Raw genomic sequence first — 25852 nt, 5'->3', positions numbered from 1 at the left:
ATATACACCAGATCTGACATCAGATCTGATACCAGATCTTGTATTCGATAATCGACATCAGAACTTATATCAGATCTGACATCAGATCTAATGTCAGATCTGAAGTGACTGTAATGCCTTCAATTATTTAAACAATAAGTTTATTAATAATTAAAATTTTATAATAAATCTTAATAATAAAAGTTGTTGAATCAATTTAAATTCACATTATCAGAAACCTAAATATTGTGGGAATTTTTCTTAAAGGTATTATCGATGTGATTATTAAAATATAACTAAATTTGTTATAAAGTTTTAATTATTAATAAAGTTATTGTTTAATTAATTAAAGGCAATACAGTCACTTCAGATCTGACATCAGATCTGATGTCAGATCTGATATAAGTTCTGATGTCGATTATCGAATACAAGATCTGGTATCAGATCTGGCGTACATTTATCAGATCTTATACCAAATCTGATGCCAGATCTGGAGTCAGATCTGACATACTATTTTCACCTGGGATAAACAGTCGATCGGTGAAAATCTGATACTTTTGAAACATGACCTTCATAGATTTGAAGAGGATGAAGATGATCATCTATCGCAAGAACAGGCCCTACGTTTGAAACGATTTAAAATTTAACAAAAGTTGAAGACATATTTATTTTTATTTTCGTAAGATCGTTTTCAGGTCTATTTATTGAAATAATTTTAGAAATAGGAAAGAAATGAATCCAATACAACAGTCAGAACAAATATCGCCTGAAGGACAGTCTCATAATCATGAGGAAGATACTAAACCAAACGGTACAGTCGATTGCTTCTGTTTAAAAAGTACCGATGGAAAAATAATTGTATGCGACAATGAGGCTTGCCCAATGAAAACCTATCACTTTGATTGTCTTGGCGCAAAGGAAAGTCCAAAGGGAAAATGGTATGGTCCGATGTGCAGGGGCATCAATCCAACATTCTAAAGTCGAAAGAATTGTTGTTAATGGACTTAAAATGGTGTAACGAAGAGAAATGAAATATAATTTTAATTGTAAACAGTATTTATTATAATCATTGCAAACAATCTTATTTTATTTTTATATCATCTCAGTGATTTTTTTAAATTAAATAGTTGCAATGAAAAAATGTCGACTCTTTTTTTTCGCTACGGACATCCAATGCATGCGATATTTGTCACAATATTTATGCCTTTTTTCCTGCTTAGATGAGTAAATTTTCCTGTCTTAATCGTTTCTTGATCCACGTATCTGCGATAACGATATTTTTATCTTCTACAAACAGGATTATGACAAAACGTTACGAGATGTCTTAATTTTTTATATCAAATTAGCATTCCTTCACAAAAGATCTCGTACGATTTTTCCAGGGTCCTGATTTCGTAAAGAAATGATTTTTTCCACGTTTGGCGTCGTTTTGTTGAAGGTATTATTGTTCATTTAAGTCTTTAAAATAATTCTTCGAGAAAATATGATACGTCTATTCCTAATTCTAGATTTTGGTGCTTTCGAGTCTTTACAATTTAGCTAAAGGCAAAAAATTCGAAGAATCTCCTGATTATGCTAGCACCAATCCCTTATACTTGTAAGAGCAGTACCGATCGTTAAATTACCCGAACGATAGTGGAATATTTAATTGATGTAATTATTTTTTGTGTGCGTGCTAGATCAAGAACTATGTCATTTGCCAAACGTTACAAACCGGTGGATATCGGCATTGGTGCACCGAATTTCGCTCCGCCCGATTTCATGAGGGAGGCTTTCATCAACGTGTCGCTCAGTCCCGATTATGCCGTGCACCAGTACACTCGGAGCGAGGTATACACATTATATGCATGTTGATATTTAAAATATGATCAATCATATTGATCCGGAAAATCGCCTGAAAATTTCTGTATAGGGTCATCCGAGACTAGTCAAGATCTTGTCAAAAATCTATTCGCCCCTCGTTAATCGCGAGCTCGATCCATTCGACAATTTTGTGGTCTCGATCGGCGCGACCAATTCGATTTTTTGCGCCCTGCAAAGTCTCACGCACGATTCCGATGACGAGTGGATCGTGTTCGAGCCTCACTGGGAGCATTACACGGCTATGATAAAAATGGCCGGTGCCAAAGTCAAAGAAGTGCCCTTGAAACCGGTAAGCGAATTGATCGGTTCAGTTTCATTTATAATTTCAATGTTATTGATTCCGTATATGTTTGAGTATAGAAAAAAGACAAATATTCGAGTGGAGATTCGCCGAGCTCGTCCGATTGGACCTTCGATCGAAAGAAGTTACGCAAGGCGTTCGGTAAGAAAACCAGGGGTGTCGTTCTGAACAATCCGAATAATCCGACCGGCAAAGTTTTCAATCGAGAAGAATTGACGTTCATTGCCGATCTCGTGAAGAAATGGGACGTGATCGCATTGGTTGATGAAGTCTACGAGTGGCTTGTGTACGGTGGCCATCAACATATCAGATTCGGTAAAAGATTTAATATAGTTTCCAATTTAGGTCGAAATCTTTATGGAAATCAATTTTTTTCGTTATTTCAATAATTTTCTATGATTTCAGCCAGTTTGCCAGGAATGTTCGAGAGAACCATCACAGTGGGAGCCGCCACAAAAACATACTCGGTCACGGGTTGGCGAGTCGGTTGGGCTTACGGACCAGCTTACTTGATGAATTACATGAAAAAATCGATATTCGGAGCTATCGGCGACAACGTGACCCCGAGTCAGGTAGACTATTGGAATTTCTCAGTTATGAGCATTAGTAATAATGAAATATTTTACTCGGTTATAGGAAGCCGTTGCGATAGGTCTCGAGCGAGTCTGGGCTGAAAGGAGCCGAGCGAATTCTTACCTTGTCAGGTACCCAAAAAAATTACAGATAAAAAGAGATCGTTTGGTCAGGGCTCTGTGCAAAGCTGGTTTCGTTACGCATGTACCAGAGAGCGGCTACTTCTTGTTAGCCAATTGGACTGGGATGAAGTCATTGCCCAGCTATCTCGTCGGCAATACAACCGATTCTAAGAAGGACGTCGAATTCGTAAAATATTTGGTCAAGGAGGTCGGTTTGGAAGTTTATCCGGGCTCGCCTTATTTCGGTGAAAAGCATCAGTCCAAGGGTAGCGATTTCGTGCGAGTTTGCTTCGTCAAGGTGAGGTCTCGTTCCGTGTAACGAACTGATTATTTAAAAAGAAAAATAAAGATATAGAGATGAACATTTTTTTCGGTATATATCCAGACCGACGGGACTTTGAACAAGGCTGTGGACATTTTAACAAATTTGTGAGGATGTACGAAACTTTTTCCATGTCCTGCCTGAGAGAACATGTGAAAAACTTGATCAATAATTGAAAATTGTATCCATGTTGTTCCATGTAGATGAATCCCTTACTCCACTGTATTGATAAGAAGTGAAATTGAAAATGTGATTAATAAAACGATTACATTTACTTACATTTTGTTTTTTGTTATTCTGCCTGTATTCATTATAAATTCGCACTTCGCTTAGGTGTTGCTTGAAAGTATCTCATTACCTAAGTAAATTATCTCGTACTGATTCTGTGCAAGAATTTAATTATATAAAACTTTATCAAATTAACTAATGCTAGTTATCGGCTGTGCTTGAATTATAGTACATTTTATTAATAATAGTTACAGATTTGTTTATAATAATTCCGACATGCGTCTCAAGCTTTTGGGACCCTTTTATACATTCAGAACCAAAAATTCCCGTGTTGTAAAAATTCTTCGAATTAGTCTGCTTATAGAACAAAGCGATTTGAAAACTTAATTTTTTAATTAGGTCAATCAATTCTTAAACGTTCGTAAAATTCGGTTGAGGATAAAAATTTTTAATATTTTATTGCGTTGGGCATATTTCGCCAGTATAGCGTTGAAAAAATACGTCGTATATCAGTAAACATAATGAAATGATTTTTTGCATGCATTTGTAGTTAAAATTGCATATTCTCAAAATATTTAGTACAAAAGAATGAAGAAAAAATTATCTAGATTATCAATTTTTTATTTTTAATGTTGTTTTAATTCTATTTAATTGCTATTTTAAATCACGACAAAGCGTGAACCCAAGACACGTAATGCTATAAAATTTTTTATTTTCTTCAACTAACAGGATTTCAAAAAATGTTATAAAATGTAATTTTTTACCTGAAACTGGCACTCTTGCACTAACGATCCTAAACGATTTGCTCGAAGGATTTCGTAGTAATGATTTTTTCGGATAAATACGTGACAGGCATCGTCTTGTTGAAGGTACACAATCAAATCTTTCGAATAATTCTCAGAGAAAATCTGATTTGCCAATTGGATATTGTAGATTTTGTCGTTGTTGAGCCTTTACAACATAGCCAAGGGCAAAGAATTCGAAGAAGCGCCTGATTATGCCAAGACCAATGCCGCAGTGTGAGTCATGATTACTATTACCTGAATATAAACCGTGAAATTATACTGAACATTGTCTAATTAATGCTTGGGTACGTGCATAGAATGAGACTGATGGCATTTGCCAAAAACTACAAACCCGTGGATATAGGATTAGGGGCACCGAATTATGCTCCGCCCGATTTCATGAAGGAGGCCTTCATTAACGTGGCCATGAGCCCCGATTACCACGTTCACCAGTACGGACGAAGCGAGGTAAGCAATCTGGCTAAATTAGTTGAATCCTTGAACAATCTAAAAATTGTCGTAGGGTCATCCGAGATTAGTGAAGATATTGTCTAAAATCTACTCGCCCCTCGTTAATCGCGAGCTCGATCCATACGATAATTTTGTGGTCTCGATCGGCGCGACCAATGCGCTATTCAGTGCTCTGCAGAGTCTCACCCATCCCGACGACGAGTGGATCGTGTTCGTGCCGCACTGGGAGCATTACGCGTCCATGCTGAGAATGTCCGGTGCCGCAGTCAAAGAAGTGCTCCTGAGACCGGTAAGCCATTCACCCGTTTGAATTTCAACTTTACCGATTTATTCATTTCGTTTTGCCGATGTTGAGTGCAGAATAAAGACTTTCGTTGTGGAGATTCGCCGAGCTCGTCCGATTGGACCTTCGATCGGAAGGAGCTGAGCGAGGCGTTTACCGAAAAGACCAAAGGTATCCTTCTGAACAATCCGAACAATCCGACCGGCAAAGTTTTCGATCGAGAAGAATTGACGTTCATTGCCGATCTCGTCAAAAAATGGGACGCGATCGCATTGGTCGACGAAGTCTACGAGTGGCTCGTGTACGACGGAAATGAGCACATCAGATTTGGTAAGATTTTGTCAAATGAAATTTTGTTTCAGAGTTAACAATTTGAATAATTTTTTAGCCACTTTGCCGGGAATGTTCGATAGAACCATCACGGTGGGAGCTGCGTCGAAGGCGTTCTCCGTCACGGGTTGGCGAGTCGGTTGGGCTTACGGACCTGCCTACCTCATGAATTATATGAAAAAATCGATTTACGGAGCCGCCGGTGACAACGTGACCCCGAGTCAGGTATAGTTTTTCAGCTTTAGCATTCGTAAAAATCCTTGATCGAGGAAATTTTTCACTCGGCCGCAGGTAGCCGTGGCTACGGGTCTCGAGCGAGTCTGGGCCGAAAGGAACCAGACGAAGTCTTACCTCGTCGAGTATCCAAAAACTTTGGAGATCAAGAGAGACCGTATTGTCGAGGCTCTGTGCAAAGCCGGTTTCGTTCCACACGTGCCTCAGAGCGGTTTCTTTCTGTTGGCCGATTGGACGGGGATAAAGTCGTTGCCTCGATATCTCGTCAACAATGCAACCCTTGCCAACAGGGACGTTGAATTCGTGAAATACATGGTCAAGGAGGTCGGTTTAGAAGTTTATCCGGGCTCGCCGTATTTCGGCGAAAAACATCAGTCCGCGGGTAGGGATTTCGTGCGCGTGTGTTTCGTCAAGGTAAGAAAACCGTCGGGATCGTCCACGCGACGAGCCGTTCATCTCAACTAAGTAACGATGAAAATTTTTCTCGGTATGAATCCAGAGGGACGATACTCTAGACAAAGCTGTGGACATTTTAGCAAAATTGTGAGGATACGAGCTAATGGCATCCAGTTGACAATAACTTGAATCAGCTGTGTTTTTTTTTTATTTTTCAACCATTTGTATTCGATTTTAATAGTAGCAAATTAAAGTTTTTACAATTACAATAATTGCTTTTCAATAAAACTGATGATTTTAATGTTATTAACGTTCATTCTAAGATTCTAAATAAGTGGGCAATGCATTGTCAATAATAAGATTCATGGATTTCATATAAAGCTACAAACAACACAGTGTTGGTATAAGTAACAACATTTTGAGAATTATTAAAAAAAATTTTATTAACAATTTGCATAATCTATTGAGGTAAATGCATACCACAGCGTACAGATTATGAAAATGTTTATCGCTTTCTGCGCAACGAAAGCGAGTTTTGTTTCTTCCAATGCGCCTTTCTGGAGCCACCAATGGTATGGCTGAAACGATGACCTTTGCCAAGACCTCTAGAGCTCTTTCCAGCTGATGTCAAACCACGCATCTCACGATGTTTGTGAACAGCCTTGCAGATCCAGTTGACTTTAGCGTCATTGCGGATAGCCTTGTGGAAGGGATCAACACAGATTACCTCAAAGTATTTGTATGAGGAGTCTTGAGCTACCCAGTAAGAGTTGAGCACTCTCAAACCACCACAACGTCTTCCAACGCGCTCCTGAAAATTAAATAAATGTTTGAATTCTAGTTGAACAGACAGACATACATAATTGATTTAACAAGTCAAATTTATCAGACAGCCAAGGGAAAAAGGTCATCAATTGTATACATTATGAAAAACCATATTTGGTTAGCATCATGGAATTACTTGTCATTTAGAATACGATTGAATGAGATTATTAATCAATTTTACCTCAGCAACTGATTGCAGTTTGCGGGTCGGCTTCAATTGGTTGATACCCTGACCCTTGGGTTTGCCATAAGTGGCACCTTTAGGGACTGGGCGTTTGCGTCCACCACGGCGAACACGAATTCTGAAGATACAGAATCCTGTAAAAAAAAATATTAATCAGTAAAATGTTAAATTAACAGCAGATTATTGAAATAATGAATTAAATTTTCAGAAACACATAATCTCCATGTATGAGGTAAGAAGGTGGTGCATGTATGGTTCATCATGTACAAACATGTGCATATGAAACTTGAAATGTATATAAATGAATGAAGGTTTTTACCTTGTTTTGCCTTGTAACCCAAACGGCGGGCCTTCTCAGGACGTGTTGGTCTTGGAGCTCTGTGGAGCCTGGTGAGTTGACGGTATTGCCAACATCTCACACGAAGGAGGAAGCGCATAACTTCACTCTGCTTCTTGCGAGAGATCTCTGCAATATACTTGTAGGCTCCCATTTTAACCTACTGAAATAAAAACCAATGATCCAATTAATGAAATTTATAAAAACATAAATGAAGTACATGTTCATTTTCTTAGGGCTTCAGACATCCAAGGAAGATAAAATAATCATGGTTTTTCATTGTGAAATGAGAATGTATCATCATGTTAACAACTTTTCAATAAATCAGCACTTCTATTCTGACAGAAACACTCAACAAATATTTATATTTACAATCACTAACAAACACAGTACAATATTTTAAAATTTATACAGCCGACCATGAAGTCACAGATTCATAAGTTAGGTTACCAAATGCTATTCAGCAACAAATGCGATGCAACACTTTGCGCTTTCGTGAAATACGAAGGACATTCAATACATATTGACTTCGTCTGTTTTATTAACAAATTGTTAATTAAATCTATCTCTAACAGCGAACAAAAATTGTTAATTTTTGCACATGCTCACCTTTTATTCGATCCAGTTATCTGTAGAAAAAAAAGGCCGTACGTCGGCGTGTAGCTAGCTCCTTCTACATGAGAGATAGGTTATATGACTCCGACCGAGGCGTCACGGGGGGACCGCTGAACGCATTGCGCGACGTAAAGAGGCAGAAGCACCCTACATTGGCTTGGCATAGCATTTTGAACGCTCCAAATGGCTCGTGCTTACAGTCATGACTTTTTGAAAATTTGAAATTATAAACTACTTTTTCTTCATATCTCAAATACGATATACTTTGTTAATTGAATATTTTTCTCTTTCATAAAAATCAATCTGAAAAAATTACGCCATTGATAAATATTTAGTTTCATAAAGTTTTGGATAAAAAGTAAAACACATGTCAGGTATTGAAGGTATTTGATTTTTCAAAAAATATAAATATAATTTCAAAACATATAAATTGATTAACTTAAGTCCCAGAAGAAGATTTATAAATGATGATATGATTGCGGAAATTTTTTTTTTTTTTTTTTGATAATGACTTAAAACAGTTGTTTTTTTTTTAATAATTTTTTTTATTATCAAATCATTAATATTTGATCGGAATAACATCTAAAAGATATATTCTCACATTTACAAATGTTTCATAAAAATGCATTTATTTCAGTGTAATTTATGTAGCTTCAGAAATTGGAAGAAAATAAAAATGTTTAAACTAATTGTGCAAAATTGATGTAAAAAATACTTTTACAAAAATAAACAAAATGAAAAATTATGTTTCTACATATAACTTCAATTCAATTTATGTAAAGATGATTTTTCGATACATTTAAAAACTAGTACTAAGATTTAATAATAAAACTAGACTCTCGCGTCATTGTACAATTAAATCTTTTAACGGACCTGCCTACCTCATGAATTATATGAAAAAATTGATTAACAGAGTCACCGGTGACAACGTGACCCCGAGTCAGGTATAATTTTTCAGCTATAGCATTCGTAAAAATCCTTGATCAAGGAAATTTTTCACTCGGCCGTAGGTAGCCGTCATTGTACAATTAAATCTTTTAACAAGTAAGTTTTTATTATACACAGTTATTTATAAAAAGTATATAAATATTTTTTTACTACCCTCTACGTCTCTCAATATAGATAAATCTAATGACTTATTCTAACTCTATGTTTGATATACATTCAACATTATCCACTACGTCAATTTTCACTCCATTTTCATCGTAGTATAATTCGTATGCACTTTTGAAGATGTCCACTAATTTATTTCCATTTTTAATATTTAAATCTCGAACAAACGACCCAATGTCGACTTTGTTTTGGGTCAAAACTTCAGTATACTTCGTCATTTGTCCTTGTTCATCAAAGAAAAGATAATACAGATTCATAAAGTTCCTAGCAGCATTCGGTCCTGATTTTCTTAGCACTGATACTATACAAGGTACAGTGAAACCAATTCCTAGTAAAGATTTTAGGTAGACTGATTCTGTTGGCTTAGATACGCTTTTGAACATACATTTGAATAGATTTACAAACGGCTTTCTTATTGTAATTGAAACACCGATCAATAATCTGTGAATAGTTACAAAATCTACACCATAATTTTCTAACGTTAACAAATAGTTTCTTTTGCTTCCATCTAACTTAAACCACAAACCATATAAATTTTTCAAAAAAAGGATCATTTTTCCTTTAATAGGCCTAGCACGAATAATCTTAGAGACAGTTTTAATTATTCCTGGATTATTGAGATAATTATTTATATATAAACTTGAGTTTCCCTCGAGGTCAAAAAACAATTTGTACAGTGAGTTAAAAAATTGATCGACATACTGGCTACTTCCCTCTAATATTTCGCAAATTATGTCAATATTAAAATTATTTTTTTCCATCGTTTGTAAGAAATGAGTTTTTTCGCCATTTTCATCAAACAAACAATAATACAACTTTAAAAAATGTTTTGGAAAAAAGTGCCCTGCACCTGTGAAGATATTTTTCAATTTCTTTAAATTAATGTATTTCAACATATTCTGTAAAATGAGACTGATACTACCATCTTTTTCGATAAATAGTTTGTGGAGTTTTTTTAATGTTTTGCATGCTCGAATTCCCGATCCTTTCAAAATTTTACACAACCAAGCTAATGTGATTCCATTTCTTTCTAATTCTTGTAAATATTGAGTTTCTTTAAAGTCTTCATCGAACCATAAATCAAATAGCATTTTAAAATACAATGGAGTCTTTCCGCCAACACTACGAAAAATACTACATACATCAAAGAGAGATACATTTTTCTTCTCCAATAATATTAATGCTTCACTATATTGACCTCTTTCATCAAAGAAAAAATCATGAAATTTATGAATTCCTATACCTCGAGACAAATAAAAAATTTCCGATAGCAATTCAAGATCAACTCCTTTGTTTTCAAAATTGGACAGAAGTTGGGTTTTATTGCCTTCTTTATCAAAAAATATATAAAAAACTCTGTTAATTATTTTAAAATGATCAATAGCGGCACTTTCTATAAATTGTATAAAAATATCAACATTTATTTCATATTTTTTGAGAGTATTTAAATAAAATGATCCCTGACCATTTTGATCAATGAAAAATTCATATAAAGCTTTAAAAAAATTAACTGCTCCATTACGAGAGCTCCTTAAACATTGCATAATTTTAAGAAGGTCTAAATTGTTATTTTCAAAACATTGAATGTAGTAACTTTTTTGCCCATTTTCATCAAACCATAAGTTGGAAAGATCAGTCAAAAGGTTGATGGCATGAACATTCGAATTTCGTATCATTTTTGTTAAATGATTGATACTAATGCCATAGTTCTCAAAAGTTTTCAAAAATCTTTTTTTTTTACCTTCTTCATCAAATAGAAAATTATAGAAATCTTTGAAAATTTTAGATGCCTTGGCTGGCTGTCCCCTAATAATTTTACAAATATCATCAATTTTAATATTGTGATTTTCAGATCACAATTTCCAGAACTATATAGTAAAGTAGATATTACAGAAAATTTAACTCCGGCTTTTCTCAGATATTGCAAATTTTTAGTAGGATTACCATCTTTGTCAAATAAAGCATAATAAAATTGTTTAAATGAATAAACAGCTCTAGTCCTAGATCCATATAAGGCTTGTATGAACTTATGAAAATCAATGTTGTGGTCTTCTAAAATAAAAAGATACTTAGTCTTATTACCTTCTTCATCAAACCACAAATCATGAAGATCTTTTAATGTTTCAACACAATTCATTCCACCACAATATGCAATATTAGCTACTTTAGAAAGAGATAAGTTATTGTTTTCATAATTGGTTACATATTTTGTTTTGTTATCTTCCTCATCAAACCATAAATTATATAAATTTTCATGTACTAATCGACTCTCATGGCGAGAGCCATTAAGCATAGCTCCGAGAACTGTAAAATTAATTCCTTCCCTTTCTAAAGAGGATAAATATTTAGTTTTACCGCCAAGACTATCAAACCACAAATCAAACAAATTTTGAATAATATCCACTGCATCAATATGGGACATTCTGGCAATGTTACAAACAGTTTGAATATTCAAATGATTCTTTTCCAAGAGTAAAAAATTTTTGGTTTTATTTCCTTTTTCATCAAACCAAAAATTGTGAAAAGCTTCAAATGCATCGAATAAGTATTTTTCAGGAACACCTCTCATAACATTAGCAATACTTCTTAAATCAATGCCTGCATTTTTAAAGTGCTGTATAAATACTTTTCCTCTACCATTAATTAAAAAATCAAATAATTCATTTCTTTGTAAGAGTATTGTACGACAAAGAGACCTGGTCAGTTTCCATTCATCTGCGACATTGGAATATTTTAAGTATTTGCGACTTGTTCTATTATTTTGTATATCAGTTAAAAGCAATCTCATGGTTCTTAATGTCATTATTTGATGCTTCTGAAATTCTAGCCATCTTAAAGTTACTTCTTGTAACTGGTCAAGATTGTAAGGAAGCTGCTGCTGTTCGTTTTGGAGAAGAATATCTGTATCTGTCATTTTTGTTTGTCCGGTAGCAATAATAAGAGTATGCAAAAACAACAATTTGTTATTTTTTTCTTTTTCTACATCTATCTCATATTCAATACCATTGGGAGGATTAAGCAATTCTAAAAGAGCATCATAATCTTCAGATGCAAACTCAAACAACATTGATTTATTCAATTTGGAGCAATTTTGAAATATTTTGTACCTTTTTTTAGATACATCTATTTTGTTCAATTTTAATGGATAGTACTGCTCAGATTTGTTATTTTGAATTACATTATTATCGGTAAAATTGAACTCTGAATTGGTGTAAATAACAAAAAATTTTATGTTTGAATTTTTTGTGTACTCATTACAGAAAAAAGTGTATAAGTCATTCAATGAAAACTTACTTTTTTCTTTCTTTTTCTTGGGGAAAAAGTCATCAAATTTGATACTTCCATTATTAGTGGAGTCTACATTTATCAGATATGTAATTTTTTTTTTATACAAAATATTAATTACATTGCTAGTGTGATAACTTTTTGTTTTAACTGCTGATATATTCTTATAAACAAACATATCATTCAATAAAGACATTAATAATTGAAAATTTTCATTGCTGATACTCTTTTTAGCTATAGAAGTATATTTTATCAATTTATTTTGTAACTTCAAGTAATCTTTTTCATTGCATTCAATTTCATCTTTTAATTGGTTTTTTAAACTTTCTCTGCAAGGTTGATTGTCCAGAAATATAAGCTTCGTTAGAAAGCTTTTTTTCAAGTGTACTTCAAACTCTGAAGTTAAACATTTCTTATTAAATATCTTTTTATTTGTACTTGACAACATCAAGCGCTGACAGAATTCGTCAATCGTTTGATCACCTGTTGCAAATTTATAAAATTTACATGAAGTGTTTGTTACTAACATATCTTGAAGCACCGGAATTTGGCATATATCCATACTTTCAAATTGAAATGGGTAAGAATTTTTCGAACTGCACATGGTCAACTTATTGTCCTCAGATAATTCCAGTTTGTCGTTACAAAATACGACGAGATACTTAATTTTCGAAGTTTGGTACTTTGGCTTATTGAGCTCATAACTGACCCAACTATTGAAATAATTTTTCAGAGAATACGGACTTTTTATCCCAAACAAATCGAGATATGTGATAAACTTGTCGGAAAATAGACTTACGGTGTAGTTGACATTCACGTGAATGGACTCGTCATTCTGCCTAATAACTATATCGGAAAACTTGTCAACATCTTTGTTGTCTAATGTCAATCCAACTCCATCCAACTTTTTATTTTCGACTCGTCTCTTCAGGTAACACCAAGTCGAGACGTCAAGTTTGTACATATACAGCAGTATTTTTTCTGCACAGTAGTCAATCCCCGAGGCTGGCATGAGGCTTTCAGCTTCATACTGCAATTTTAGTGGATTGTCGTTTTGGAATGTTTCAACTTCATTTGCATCATCTAAGCAAGATTGTTTGGGACTGGTCGCTTCATCCACCTCAACATAATCGATACGTTGCCTTTTTCTGCTTTTTTTTGACATGATGGTGAATTTGCTGCTATTAAATGCATTTACATTCTGGTCACTTTCAATATTCACTTCATTATCATGGAACATTCAAATATGGTAAAATTCGTGAGAAAAAAAGTTCAATTAGAAACTGATGTTGCACTATTATAATCACTGAGCTCTGTATGGACTGTATGTGTGTTTACGTTCTCTGACTTTTGCTGCAGCCGGCATCGACCTAACACGTGCTAAGCAGTGCGACCACATGTGCGGCGCGCGCAGCTACCAGAAATATGTGCATTTCTTTGATTTTGAAAAAAGCATAGAAGTAAAAACCTATTAAACGGCCACGAATTAAACGAAAACCACGTTTTCCAACGCATAATTGGTATTGATTCCCGAAATACCGTAACAAAATCAATTCTGATGCCAGATTCGAAAAGATGGTAAAAGTTGTATTAAATTATGTATTCTCGTAATTTCAAAATGGGTGGGAGGTGAGCTTTGAAAATTTATAGAGAAAAAAATAGATTTTAGCCATTCATATGAAGAAGTTTCTTCTAGCGGTGTTGACATTATTATTGTTTAATCGTTCGGGATCTATCGTTCAGGAGAATGTAGAACATTAAAAATAATTTTTAAAAAGTAGTTTTTATTTAGTTGAATATTTGGCTTAAAAAGATGTGAATTGTTTTTTGTTTTCCTTTCATAAAAAAGTAACGACTTATTGACAAGTTAAAAAACATATATCGTTGATTCATGAATTTATTATTGCATTGACCAAAACTAAAATATTCATCACAAACTTTGTAAATAAAATGTGGTACATAATATTTTATATTTATTACGCGTGTTTGAAGGTTTGTGTTCAAATTCAAGAAATTTCATAAACATTTCGCGACTTTCAATTTATTTTATTCAAAAACAAAAGTATTGCGGAATTCCTCATTTTTTTATACTGTATTTCATCAAGTTTCATAATACTGGCTGCCAAGTCCACGATGGAAAATAGTGCATAAATAATACGTTGAACAGTTAATTTTTGTACGGAGTTCTTTCTTAGTATTGGAAATACCTTGAAAAACTTACTAATCCAACTTTTCGATTTTTTTTAACATTTAAGTGAAAATTGTAAATTAATTTTTTTTTTGGGTATTTTTTTCAATGGGAAAATTTAAAATCTTCACACCTCAGAATTAATTACACTAACTCGATTACGGCCACCAAGTCGTTATTGATCGTGGTCAGCGTGCCCTTGCCATTCTTTCTTATTTTAGCGTCGTAATAATTTGGATAATCCCTTAAAAAGTTGTCAAGTTCTGCGTTAGTTTTTTTTTTCTTTTTCGCGAAACATATTTTCAATTTAGGGCACATAAATTGTATATTTCTATAAAGGAATCATGTACTTCATTATTTGTTGTTTTACCACAATTAATATGAAACATGAATTTTAAATTTATTTATGTCATGATGATTATTAATACAATTATTATATTTTATACTTCGTAGAAGAAATATTTATTCAATTCAAATTTTAGGACTCAACATTAAAATCCATATTGCAAGCAAGAGAAAAACGACATTTTTCCAACCTATGGAGTGATGTTGAATTTTCATTGAAATATTCTTCGTACCTCGTTTTTATTACCATGGCCACACAAACGACACGAGCTGAGTTAGCAGAGCTTTCGAGACAACTAGGCTTTGAGGAAAATCATTTCTACTGGCTAAGGATATTTTTGAAGTTTGTGTTTTTGTGTCCGGTGCAACCAATAGTGATTAAGAAATTCGGAAGATTCATCATGCACGCGAGCTTTCTTTTTTCCATCGCAATAACGGTAATTGAATGAAAAAAGGCTTAATTTTACTGCGAATAAAATGCATAAATAATTTGCAGTGCGCCAGAGCGTACAAAGAATTTTACATAAATGAAATATACCCACCGATGCTAGCAGAGCTCACTTTTCAACTCATCACTTTGGTGGGCGTGTGGTGCGTTTATTTGCAAACGATATACTCGGAAAACCTAGTAAGAATCAATACGATCCACATAAAGGTTGATGAAACATTTTTTTTGTTATACTTGAACTTGAAAGCTTAACAAAATATGCGAGTTCGTGACGATCGATTGGCTCGGCATCAAAGATGCGGAAGAGAAGAAGATCATGAAGGTGGCGTGCGAGCGAGGATCTCGCCTGATACGGATACACTTTGGCTTCTTGCTACCATCGCTCTTGGGTTACGCACTGGTCCCGGTGGCTTTACCGTACGTGCTCAATCCTTACTTGCCGGAAAACATGACCCTCGAGAGAAGACTCTGCGCTCACGTCGAGCTGTTCGTCGATCAGGACAAATACTTTTACCATATTCTCATTTTTCTCATTCATATGGTCATTCTGATTATGCTGATTGTCAGTGCGTTGGATTTGGCTTACACGTCTTGCATTGCCTACGTCATGGGCAAGATCATATGGATTGGGTTTGAGTCTATCGTTATTGATTTATTTCGAGTTTGTTAAAATTTCAAAAATTCAACGATAGTTTTCTTTGTTCTCTTCTTTTTTGGTATTGCAGAGACGTTTTTGAAAAACTTGGCGGAATAAAAATTTCTGATCAGAGCCCAAGCTCGAAACGAAAAATGAACGTTTACGTGCACCAAACTGTTATCGGATTGATTAAACGACATCAAAAATGCTTGGAGTAATGAATGACACATAAAATTAACTTGAAGTTTTATTTTAAAATAGAAGTAACAAATTAAATTCCTTTTTTTAGATTTTCTCAAATGTTGAACGATATTTGTAGCCCCAAGTTTTTTATTTCTCTCGTAGTCCTCTTGAATCTCTTGAGTTTATCGGGATCTATGGTAAGTTTAAAGTTAATTAAAAATACTTTTCTCGTGAAAAAAATCCAGCCTATTATCATTTATTTACATTTCCCGCGTGACAGGCAGTCGTTGAAATTTCTTACGATGCCAGTAGCGCTGCAAAAATGGCAGTGGCTTTTGTAATGATATTAATTATGGTGCTTGTGATCAGTTACCCAAGCCAACTGCTGATCGACGCCAGCAATGACATATATTTCAAATGGTATTTTATACTTTTTTTCAAATCACGAGTACATTAGAGAACAAGTCATAGAAATTTTGTTCCGTAGCTACACCAGCAAATGGTACGAGTATCCAGTGAGAACTAGAAGATTATTGATTTTGATGATGACCAGAGCAGCCGAACCTTGTTACATGACGATTGGGCCCACAGTGCCTCTGCATTTCGAGACAGCTAGCACTGTGAGTCCCGATAGACACAAACATTCGTTTTTAATAACTTCTTTTCCGAATGTCGAATGCATTTATTTTAGATCATCAATACAGCTATGTCCTACGTTACGACGCTGGTGTCACTTTGTGCACTCTAAGCCAATTGATTTTTTTCATTTATGTATGCGTTGTAAAAATTATGCACGAAATTTGTATACAAAAAAATTGGGCACGTTTAAAACCATCGTTAACATTTGCACCAATACTAACAGGTAAAAAAAAATAACATCGAGTAAATCCATGGTATACATGTAGCGAAGGAAAAAAATTATTGGCATAATTGGATGATCTTCCGTGGAATCGATTTTATTTACTGGCTATTGAATAATGTTTACATCTAATTCGAGGACGATATTACATCACAAAAATTTGAATTTAATATTAGAGTAGAATATTGTTTTAATTATTTTCCAAATATTCTAATAGTTGGGAGCTAGGATAAGCAATTCAGGAAGTAGTGACCACCCTAAACTAATATATAGTACAAAGATTAAATAAAATACTAGGATTGAGCGTCATTAAATTGAGTCTTTAAATTAGTTGCAACTAGTCAGGTTTTATTACATTAAATTTCAAAGAAAAAATAAAATTTATTGTTTTTCTCTATAATTCGTACAAAACCTTCGGTCCCTTTACATAATAGTTATCGAGCTCCGTTTATATACATTTATGAGTTAATAATAAAAAAATATAAACTATTATATAAATAACTAAAAAATATAAATATTATATAACTTATATAATAATATAATAACAGAGTTATTATAAAAAAATATAAACTTTTTTTATTACATTCTGCGTATTTTACTTTTACATACGATGTTTTATTCTGCCTCTATATTTAATACACATTCGTCATTTACCACTACGTCAATTTTCACTCCATTTTCATCATAATATAATTCGTATGCACTTTTGAATATGTCCACTAATTTATTTCCATTTTTAATATTTAAACCTCGAACAAAAGACCCAATGTCGACTTTGTTTTGGGTCAAAACTTCAGTATACTTCGTCATTTGTCCTTGTTCATCAAAGAAAAGATAATACAGATTCATAAAGTTCCTAGCAGCATTCGGTCCGGATTTTCTTAGCAGTGATACTATACAAGGTACAGTGAAACCAATTCCTAGCAAAGATTTCAGGTAGACCGATTCTGTTGGCTTAGATACGCTTTCGAACATACATTTAAATAGATTTACAAAAGTATTTCTCAATGAATATGAAGCACCAATAAAAAGTCCGTGAATAGTAACAAAATCTACGCCGTAATTTTCCAACGTTAACAAATAGTTTCTTTTTCTGCCATCTGACTTGAACCACAAAGAATATAAACGTTTTAACAAATTGATGATTTTCCCTCGAGTACCACGAATAATCTTACAGACACCTTTTATTATGGCTGGGTTGTTGAGATAATTTGTTATGTATGAGCTTGGGTTATCCTCGGGGTCAAAAAATAATTTGTATAGTTCCATAAAGAATTTGTTAGCAAATCCACCACTAGCATTCAAGACATCACAAATTACATTAATGTCAAAATTATTTTTTTCCATTGTTAGTAAGAAATGAGTTTTTTCGCCTTTTTCATCGAACCAACGAGTTAATAACTTGGGGAAATAGCTCAAAAACACTCGCCCTCCACGTAAATAAATATTTCGTAATTTCTTCAAATTAATATACTTTAACACAATTTGTAATGCCAGAGTCGCTTGTCCGTCTTCATTTATAAATAGTTTATGGATTCCTTTGAATACTTCATATCCGTGAATGCCCGATCCTCTTAAAATCTGACACAGCCAAAGTAGTGTTATTCCGTTTCTTTCCAAATCTTGCAGGTATTGAGTTTCTTTTAAATTTTCGTCGAACCATAAATCGAACAGCATTTTGAAAAATAACGGAGTGCTTGAGCCAACTTTAAGAAAAATATTACAAACATCAAGAAGACTCACATTTCTCATCTCGAACATTTTCAATGTTTCACGATCTTTATCTGTTTCATCAAAGAAAAAGTCGTAAAATTTCTGAATTCCATTACCTTGACACAAAATGAAAACGTTTGATAACGATTCAAGATCAACTCCTTTATTTTCAAAATTGCAAAGAAGTTGAGTTTTATTTCCTTCCTTATCAAAAAATGTGTAAAACACTTTATTCATTGTTCTCATATGATCGATAGTGGTACCTCGGACGAAATTCAAAAATATATCGATGCTTATTTCATGTTTATTTAAAGTACTTAAATGAAAGGATTCCACACCATTTTCAATTATAAAAAAATCATATAATACTTGAAAAAAACGACATGTTCCCTTCTGAGCATTTCTTAAAAAGTACATTATTTTAATAAGGTCTACATTGACATTTTCAAAATGTTTAATGTAGTAACTCTTATTGCCATTTTCATCAAACCATAAATTGAAAAGATCAGTCAAAAGGTTCACGGCATGAGCATTTGAATGTCGTATCATTTTTGCCAATTGATCGATACCTATGCCGTAATTTTCGAAGGTTTTCAATAAAAATTTTTTTTCTCCTTTTTCATCAAATAGGAGATTATAAAAGTTTTTGAAAGTTGTAGATGCATCGGCTGATCGTCCCTTTAAAATCTTACAAATATCGTTGAGATTAATGTTGTGATTTTCAAAAGTTTTCAAATATACTGTTTTATTACCACCGTTATCAAAAAAAAGACTGTACAATGCATTGAATAATGTTACAATATTATTATTAGAACTATATAATAATTTAGATATTGTACTAAATTTGATTCCTGCATTACTCAGATTTTGCAGATTCTGAGTAGGATTACCAAATTCATCAAACAATGTATAATACATTTTTTTATATAAACTAACAGCTTGAGTTTTAGATCCATTTAAGGTTTCTTTGATCTTATAAAAATCAATATTGTGGTTTTTAAGAGTTAAAAGATACTTAGTCATATTTCCTTCTGAATCAAACCACAAATCATGCAGATCTTTAAGTATTTGCGCACAAGATATTCCACCTGAATGTACTAAAGGTGCTATTCTAGCTAAAGATAAATTATTTTTTTTTAAATTTATAAAATACTGTGTTTTAATTCCTTGCTCATCGAACAATAGATTATATAAATTTTCATGTGCTAATCGAGACTCGAAACCACAGGCATTGAACATAGATCCTAGCATAGAAAAAGGAATTCCTTCTCTTTCTAAAGAGTACAAATACTTAGTTTTATTGCCAAGATCATCAAACCACAAATCAAACAAACTTTCAATAATACCAACTGCATTTATGTGAGACTTTCCAACAATAGTAAAAAGTGTCTTGAAATTCATATGATTTTTTTCATAGATCAAGAAATTTTTAGTTTTGTTTCCTTTTTCATCAAACCAAAAATTGTGCAAAGCTTCCAGAGCAGTATATAAGTTTTTTTTAGTGACACCATGCATAACATTAGCAACACTTCTCAAATCAATCCCTGAATTTTTGAAATTCTGGATGAATAATTTTCCTTTGCCATTGATTAAAAAATCAAATACTTCATTTATAAGAGAAGGTGTATCACGACAAAGAGACTTGGTCAGTTTCCATTCATCTGCAACATCGGAGCAGTTTAAGTATTTCCCATTGTTCCTATTATTTTTTATATCATTTAAAAGTAATCTCATGGTTCTTAATGTCAGTATTTGATGCTTCTGAAATTCTAGCCATCTTAAAGTTACTTCTTGTAACTGGTCAAGATTGTAAGGAAGTTGCTGCTGTTCATTTTGGAGGGGAATATCTGTAATTTTTTTTTGACCAGTAACAATGATAAAAGTATGCAAAAATAATAATTTCATATTGTTTTCTTCCTTTGCATCTATATCTTGTTCATTACTATTTGAGGGATTGAGCAATTCCAAAAGAGCATCTAAATCTTCAGATGCAAACTCAAATAACATTGATTCATTTAAATTGGTGCAATTTTTAAATATTTTGTACCTTTTTTTAGTTACATCTATTTTGTTCAATTTCAATGGAAAGTATTTCTCAGATTTGTTATTTTGAATTTCATTATTATGAGTCAAATTCAACTCTGAATTAGTGTAAATTATAAAAAATTTCATGTTTGAATTTTTTCTGTACTCATTACAGAAAAAAGTGTATAAGTCATTCAATGAAAAATTACTTTTCTCTCTCTTTTTCTTAGGGAAAAAGTCATCAAATGTGATCCTTGCATTATTAGCAGAGCCTACGTTTATCAGATATGTAATTTTTTTTTTGTACAAAATATTAATTACATTGCTAGTGTGATAACTTTTTGTACTTACTGCTGATATATTCATATGAACAAACATATCATTCAATAAAGACATTAGTATTTGAAAATTTTCATTGCTGATACTCTTTTCAGCTATCGAGGTATATTTTATCAGTCTGTTTTGTAACTTTATGTAATCTTTTTCATTTTTTTCAATCTCATCCTTTAATTTTATTTTTAAACTTTCTCTGCAAGGTTGATTGTCCAGAAATATAAGCTTCGTTAGAAAGCTTTTTTTCAAGTGTACTTCAAACTCTGAAGTTAAACATTTCTTATTAAATGTCTTTTTATTTGTACTTGACAACATCAAGCGCTGACAGAACTCGTCAATCGTTTGATCATCTGTTGCAAATTTATAAAATTTACATGAAGTGTTGGTTACTAACATATCTTGAAGCACCGGAATTTGGCATATATCCATACTTTCAAATTGAAATGGGTAAGAATTTTTCGAACTGCACATGGTCAACTTATTGTCCTCAGATAATTCCAGTTTGTCGTTACAAAATACGACGAGATACTTAATTTTCGAAGTTTGGTACTTTGGCTTATTGAGCTCATAACTGACCCAACTATTGAAATAATTTTTCAGAGAATACGGACTTTTTATCCCAAACAAATCGAGGTATGTGATAAACTTGTCGGAAAATAGACTTACGGTGTAGTTTACGTTTACGTGAATGGACTCGTCATTCTGTCTAATTACTATATCGGAGAACTTGTCAATATCTTTGTTGTCCAATGTCAATCCAACTCCATCCAACTTTTTATCTTCGACGCGTCTTTTCAGGTAACACCAAGTTGAGACGTCTAGTTTATACATATACAACAACATTTGTTGTGTACAGTAGTCAGTACTCCCCGAGGGTGGCATGAGGCTTTCAGCTTCATATTGCAATTTCAATGGATTGTTGTTTTGGAATGTTTCAACTTTATTCGAATCATGTAAACATGGTTGTTTGGGACTTGTGGCTTCGTCCACTTCCTCAATAGACTCGATACGTTGCCTTTTTTTGCTCTTTTTAAACATGATGGTGAATTGGCTGTTTTTAAATCACATTTGCATTTTGGTCACTTTCAATATTCACTCTGTTTTTATCATACATCCAAATATGGTAAAATTAGTACGAAAAAATCAATTAGAAACTGATGTTGCACTGTTATAATCACTGAGCTCTGTACGTGTGTTTACGTTCTCTGACTTTTGCTGCAGCCGGCATCTAACACCGAACACGTGCTAACTGCTAAGCAGTGCGACCACATGTGCGGCGCGCGCAGCTATCAGAAATATGTCCATTTCTTTGATTTTGAAAAAAGCATAGAGGTAAAAATTATTAAACGGCCACGAATTACGCGAAAACCACGTTTTCTAACTCGCTAGTTAGTTTAATTCGCTAGTTTTATATTTATTACGCGTGTTTGAAGGTTTGTGTTCAAATTCAAGAAATCGCATAAACATTTTGCGACTTTTAATTTTTTTTGTTAAGAAACAAAAGTATTGCGGAATTCCTCATTTTTTTGTAATACTGTATTTCATCAAGTTTCATAATACTGGCTGACATGTCCACGATGGAAAATAGTGCATAATTAGTTTGTTGAACAGTTAATTTTTGTACGGAGTTCTTTCTTAGTATTGGAAATACCTTGAAATACTTACTAAATCTACTTTTCGATTTTTTTAAACTTTTAAGTGAAATTTGTAAGTTAATTTTTTTTTGGAAAAAAATTGACAAAATCGGATGATCTTCCGTGGAATCGATTTTATTTACTGGCTATTGAGTAATGTTTAAAGATAATTTGAGTACGATATTAGACCAACACAAAAATTTGAATTAAACATTAGAGTAGAATATTGTTTTAATTATTTTCCAAATATTCGTTCACATTATGCTAATTGATTCATTTTTAATATACAGTGACTCAGCAGGATCGATATAAATTTTTTCTAAATATTATCTTATGGTTTCCGAATAATCGTTTTCTTTCAAAAACTTTCCTTATCGAAAAAAAAATTAGCCTATAAACAACCGTCTCATCTTTAGATATTTTTTGTTCTGGAAAATCACACAGTTTATTAAATTCTTCATTTTCCCTTGCTTACGAGATATATTTAACACAAACGATCAGCAATATGATATTATTTGTTTAGTTGATGTTTTTAGGTCATGCAACTGATAAACTAATATATGGTACAAAGATTAAATAAAATACTAGGATTGAGCGTCATTGTACAATTGAGTCTTTTAATTAGTTGCAACTAGTAAGGTTTTATTACATTAAATTTCAAAAAAAAATAAAATTTATTGTTTCTCTCGTTAATTCGTACAAAACCTGCGGTCCCTTTACATAAGAGTTATCGAGGTCCAATTATATACATTTATGAGTTAATTACAAAAATATGTAAACTTATTTACATTACATTCTGCGTATTTTACTATTACATTTAATGTTTTATTCTGCCTCTATATTTAATACACATTCATCATTTACCACTACGTCAATTTTCACTCCATTTTCATCATAATATAATTCGTATGCACTTTTGAAGTTGTCCACTAATTTATTTCCATTTTTAATATTTAAATCTCGAACAAACGACCCAATGTCGACTTTGTTTTGGGTCAAAACTTCAGTATACTTCGTCATTTGTCCTTGTTCATCAAAGAAAAGATAATACAGCTTCATAAAGTTCCTAGCAGCATTCAGCCCAGATTTCCTAAGCAGTGATATTATATCGGGTACAGTGAAACCAATTCCTAGTAAAGATTTCAGGTAGACTGATTCTGTTGGCTTAGATACGCTTTTGAACATACATTTAAATAGATCAAAAAATTGCCTCATGAGTATTTTTGAAGCACCAATAAAAAGTCCGTGAAGAGTAACAAAATCTACGCCGTAATTTTCCAACGTTAACAAATAGTTTTTTTTGCTACCATCTGGCTTAAACCACAAATTAAATAAAATTTTTAAAAAAGTTATGATATACCCTCGAGTACCACGAATAATCCTACAGACACCTTTGATTATGGCTGGGTTGTTAAGATAATTTGTTATGAATAAGCTTGGGTTACCCTCGCGATCAAAAAATAATTTGTTCAATGAGTTGCAGAAACTATTAGCGAATCCACTACTTCCTTTTAGTATGTCGCAAAGTAAGTCAATATCAAAGTTATTTTTTTCCATTGTTTGCAATAAATGAGTTTTTTCGCCATTTTCATCGAACCAACAATAATACAACTTTAAAAAATGTTTTGGAAAATGGTTTCCTCCGTCTGTGAAGATACTTTTCAATTTTTTCAAATTTATGAATTTTAGTATATTTTGTAAGATGGTACTGGCACTGCCTTCTTCGGTGATGAATATCTCATGTATTTCTTTGAATGTTTTACATGCATAAATACCTGCTTTTTTTAAAATGTGACACAGCCAAACTAAAGTGATTCCATTTTTTTCTAAATCTTGTAAATATTGAGTTTCTTTTAAATCTTCGTCGAACCATAAATCAAACAACATTTTGGAGTATAACGGGATAGTTGAGCCAACACCACAAAAAATACTGCTCACGTCGAAGAGAGATACATTTTTCTCATCGAGTGCTTTTAATATTGGACTATCTTGCTCAGTTTTTTCAAAAAAGATATCGTGAAATTCCTGCACTCCGTTACATCGGGTGCTAGCAAAAATGATTGATAGCAATTCGAGATCAACTCCTCTGTTTTCGAAATTGTACAGAAGTTTAGTTTTATTCCCTTCCTTATCAAAAAATGTGTAAAAAACTTTAGTTATTGATCTTGTATGATCGATAGTGGCACCTTGGATAAAATTTAAAAATGTATCAATGCTTATTTCATATTTATTTAAGGTGTTTAGATGAAACGATGCAGTACCATTTTCATCAATCAAAAATTCATATAAAGCTCGAAAAAAACTAGCTCCTCCACGACGAGTATTTCTTAAAACATTCATAACTTTGAGAAGGTCTACATTGTTATTTTCTAAATGTTGCAAAAAGTAACTTTTATTACCATTTTCATCAAACCATAAGTTGGAAAGATCAGTCAAAAGGTTCACCGCATGAACATTTGAATTTCGTATCATTTTCGCCAGCTGATTGACACTGATGCCATAATTCTCGAAAGTTTTCAAAAAGTTTTTTTTTTGTCCTTCCTCGTCAAATAGGAAATTATATAAATCTTTGAAAATTTTGGATGCCTTGGTTGGTAATCCCCACAAAATCTTACAAATGTCATCGATATTAATATTGTGGTTTTCAAAAGTTTTCAAATATTTGGTTTTATTGCCATCTTCATCAAAAAAAAGATTGCATATTTCATCTAATACTGTTACAATACAACTTCTAGAACCATGTAACACTCTTGAAATGGCATTGAATTGGACTCCTGCATTATTCAGATTTTGCAGATTTTGAGTCGGATTGCCATCTACATCAAATAAATTATAATACAACTTTTTATATAAACTAACTGCTTGAGCTTTAGAAGCATGTAGAGTTTGTATAAAGTGGTAAAAATCAATTTTATGATTTTCCAAAGTTAAGAGATACTTAGTCTTATTTCCTTCTTCATCAAACCACAAATCATGTAAATCTTTGAATGTTTGTGCACATCTTATTCCAGCACTATGTAAAATATTAGCTATTCTAGAAATAGACAATTTATTTTTTTGAAAATTTGTTATATACTTTGTTTTGTTATCATGTTCATCAAACCATAAATTATATAAATTTTCATGTGCCAATCGAGCATCACCAGTTGCTCCTGAAATAAGAGCTCCCAATGTAGAAAAAGTTATTCCTTCCCTTTCTAAAGAGCACAAATACTTAGTTTTATTATCATATTGGTCAAAC

General features: G+C 32.8%; 5 protein-coding genes across 6 annotated transcripts; 3 read left to right on the top strand and 2 right to left on the bottom strand.

Moving 5' to 3' along the window:
* The first annotated feature begins 1381 nt into the window (after positions 1 to 1381).
* On the top strand, positions 1382 to 3305 carry LOC106653727 (kynurenine--oxoglutarate transaminase 1-like). Its single transcript, XM_023462866.1, has 8 exons — positions 1382 to 1417; positions 1488 to 1576; positions 1659 to 1809; positions 1892 to 2131; positions 2203 to 2458; positions 2549 to 2715; positions 2780 to 3136; positions 3224 to 3305. The coding sequence occupies exons 1-8, from the start codon at positions 1382 to 1384 to the stop codon at positions 3269 to 3271; spliced, it is 1344 nt and encodes a 447-aa protein (XP_023318634.1). The 3' UTR covers positions 3272 to 3305.
* A 1259-nt stretch (positions 3306 to 4564) lies between these two features.
* On the top strand, positions 4565 to 6098 carry LOC111694479 (kynurenine--oxoglutarate transaminase 3-like). The gene is made up of 6 exons (XM_023462890.1): positions 4565 to 4641; positions 4697 to 4933; positions 5005 to 5257; positions 5316 to 5482; positions 5549 to 5905; positions 5991 to 6098. Exons 1-6 carry the CDS (start codon positions 4573 to 4575, stop codon positions 6036 to 6038), a joined length of 1131 nt encoding a protein of 376 aa, XP_023318658.1. The 5' UTR covers positions 4565 to 4572; the 3' UTR covers positions 6039 to 6098.
* A 212-nt stretch (positions 6099 to 6310) lies between these two features.
* On the bottom strand, positions 6311 to 7947 carry LOC106654822 (60S ribosomal protein L15-like). Of its 2 annotated transcripts, none has more exons than XM_014374866.2 (4): positions 7843 to 7947; positions 7216 to 7396; positions 6894 to 7030; positions 6311 to 6698 (listed from the first exon to the last, which is right to left on the bottom strand). In XM_014374866.2, the coding sequence occupies exons 2-4, from the start codon at positions 7385 to 7387 to the stop codon at positions 6393 to 6395; spliced, it is 615 nt and encodes a 204-aa protein (XP_014230352.1). In that variant the 5' UTR covers positions 7388 to 7396; positions 7843 to 7947; the 3' UTR covers positions 6311 to 6392. The 2 variants fall into 2 exon arrangements, with proteins under 2 accessions (XP_014230352.1, XP_023318661.1); XM_023462893.1 differs by having other exon boundaries at positions 7216 to 7393; positions 7843 to 7928.
* A 2485-nt stretch (positions 7948 to 10432) lies between these two features.
* Positions 10433 to 13068, bottom strand: LOC111694477. Its single transcript, XM_023462883.1, has 2 exons — positions 13046 to 13068; positions 10433 to 12959 (listed from the first exon to the last, which is right to left on the bottom strand). Exons 1-2 carry the CDS (start codon positions 13057 to 13059, stop codon positions 10682 to 10684), a joined length of 2292 nt encoding a protein of 763 aa, XP_023318651.1. The 5' UTR covers positions 13060 to 13068; the 3' UTR covers positions 10433 to 10681.
* A 1959-nt stretch (positions 13069 to 15027) lies between these two features.
* Positions 15028 to 16795, top strand: LOC106659661. Its single transcript, XM_014382338.1, has 8 exons — positions 15028 to 15216; positions 15276 to 15407; positions 15475 to 15857; positions 15953 to 16078; positions 16154 to 16244; positions 16328 to 16467; positions 16535 to 16667; positions 16739 to 16795. Exons 1-8 carry the CDS (start codon positions 15028 to 15030, stop codon positions 16793 to 16795), a joined length of 1251 nt encoding a protein of 416 aa, XP_014237824.1.
* Positions 16796 to 25852: the final 9057 nt, after the last annotated feature.

The sequence above is a fragment of the Trichogramma pretiosum genome, unplaced genomic scaffold (genome assembly GCF_000599845.2).
Source record: "Trichogramma pretiosum strain Unisexual culture from Peru unplaced genomic scaffold, Tpre_2.0 scaffold1, whole genome shotgun sequence".
NCBI lineage: Eukaryota > Metazoa > Arthropoda > Insecta > Hymenoptera > Trichogrammatidae > Trichogramma > Trichogramma pretiosum.
The sequence above is the reverse complement of the archived record's forward strand: the minus strand, read 5'-3'. Positions and strand labels throughout refer to the sequence as shown.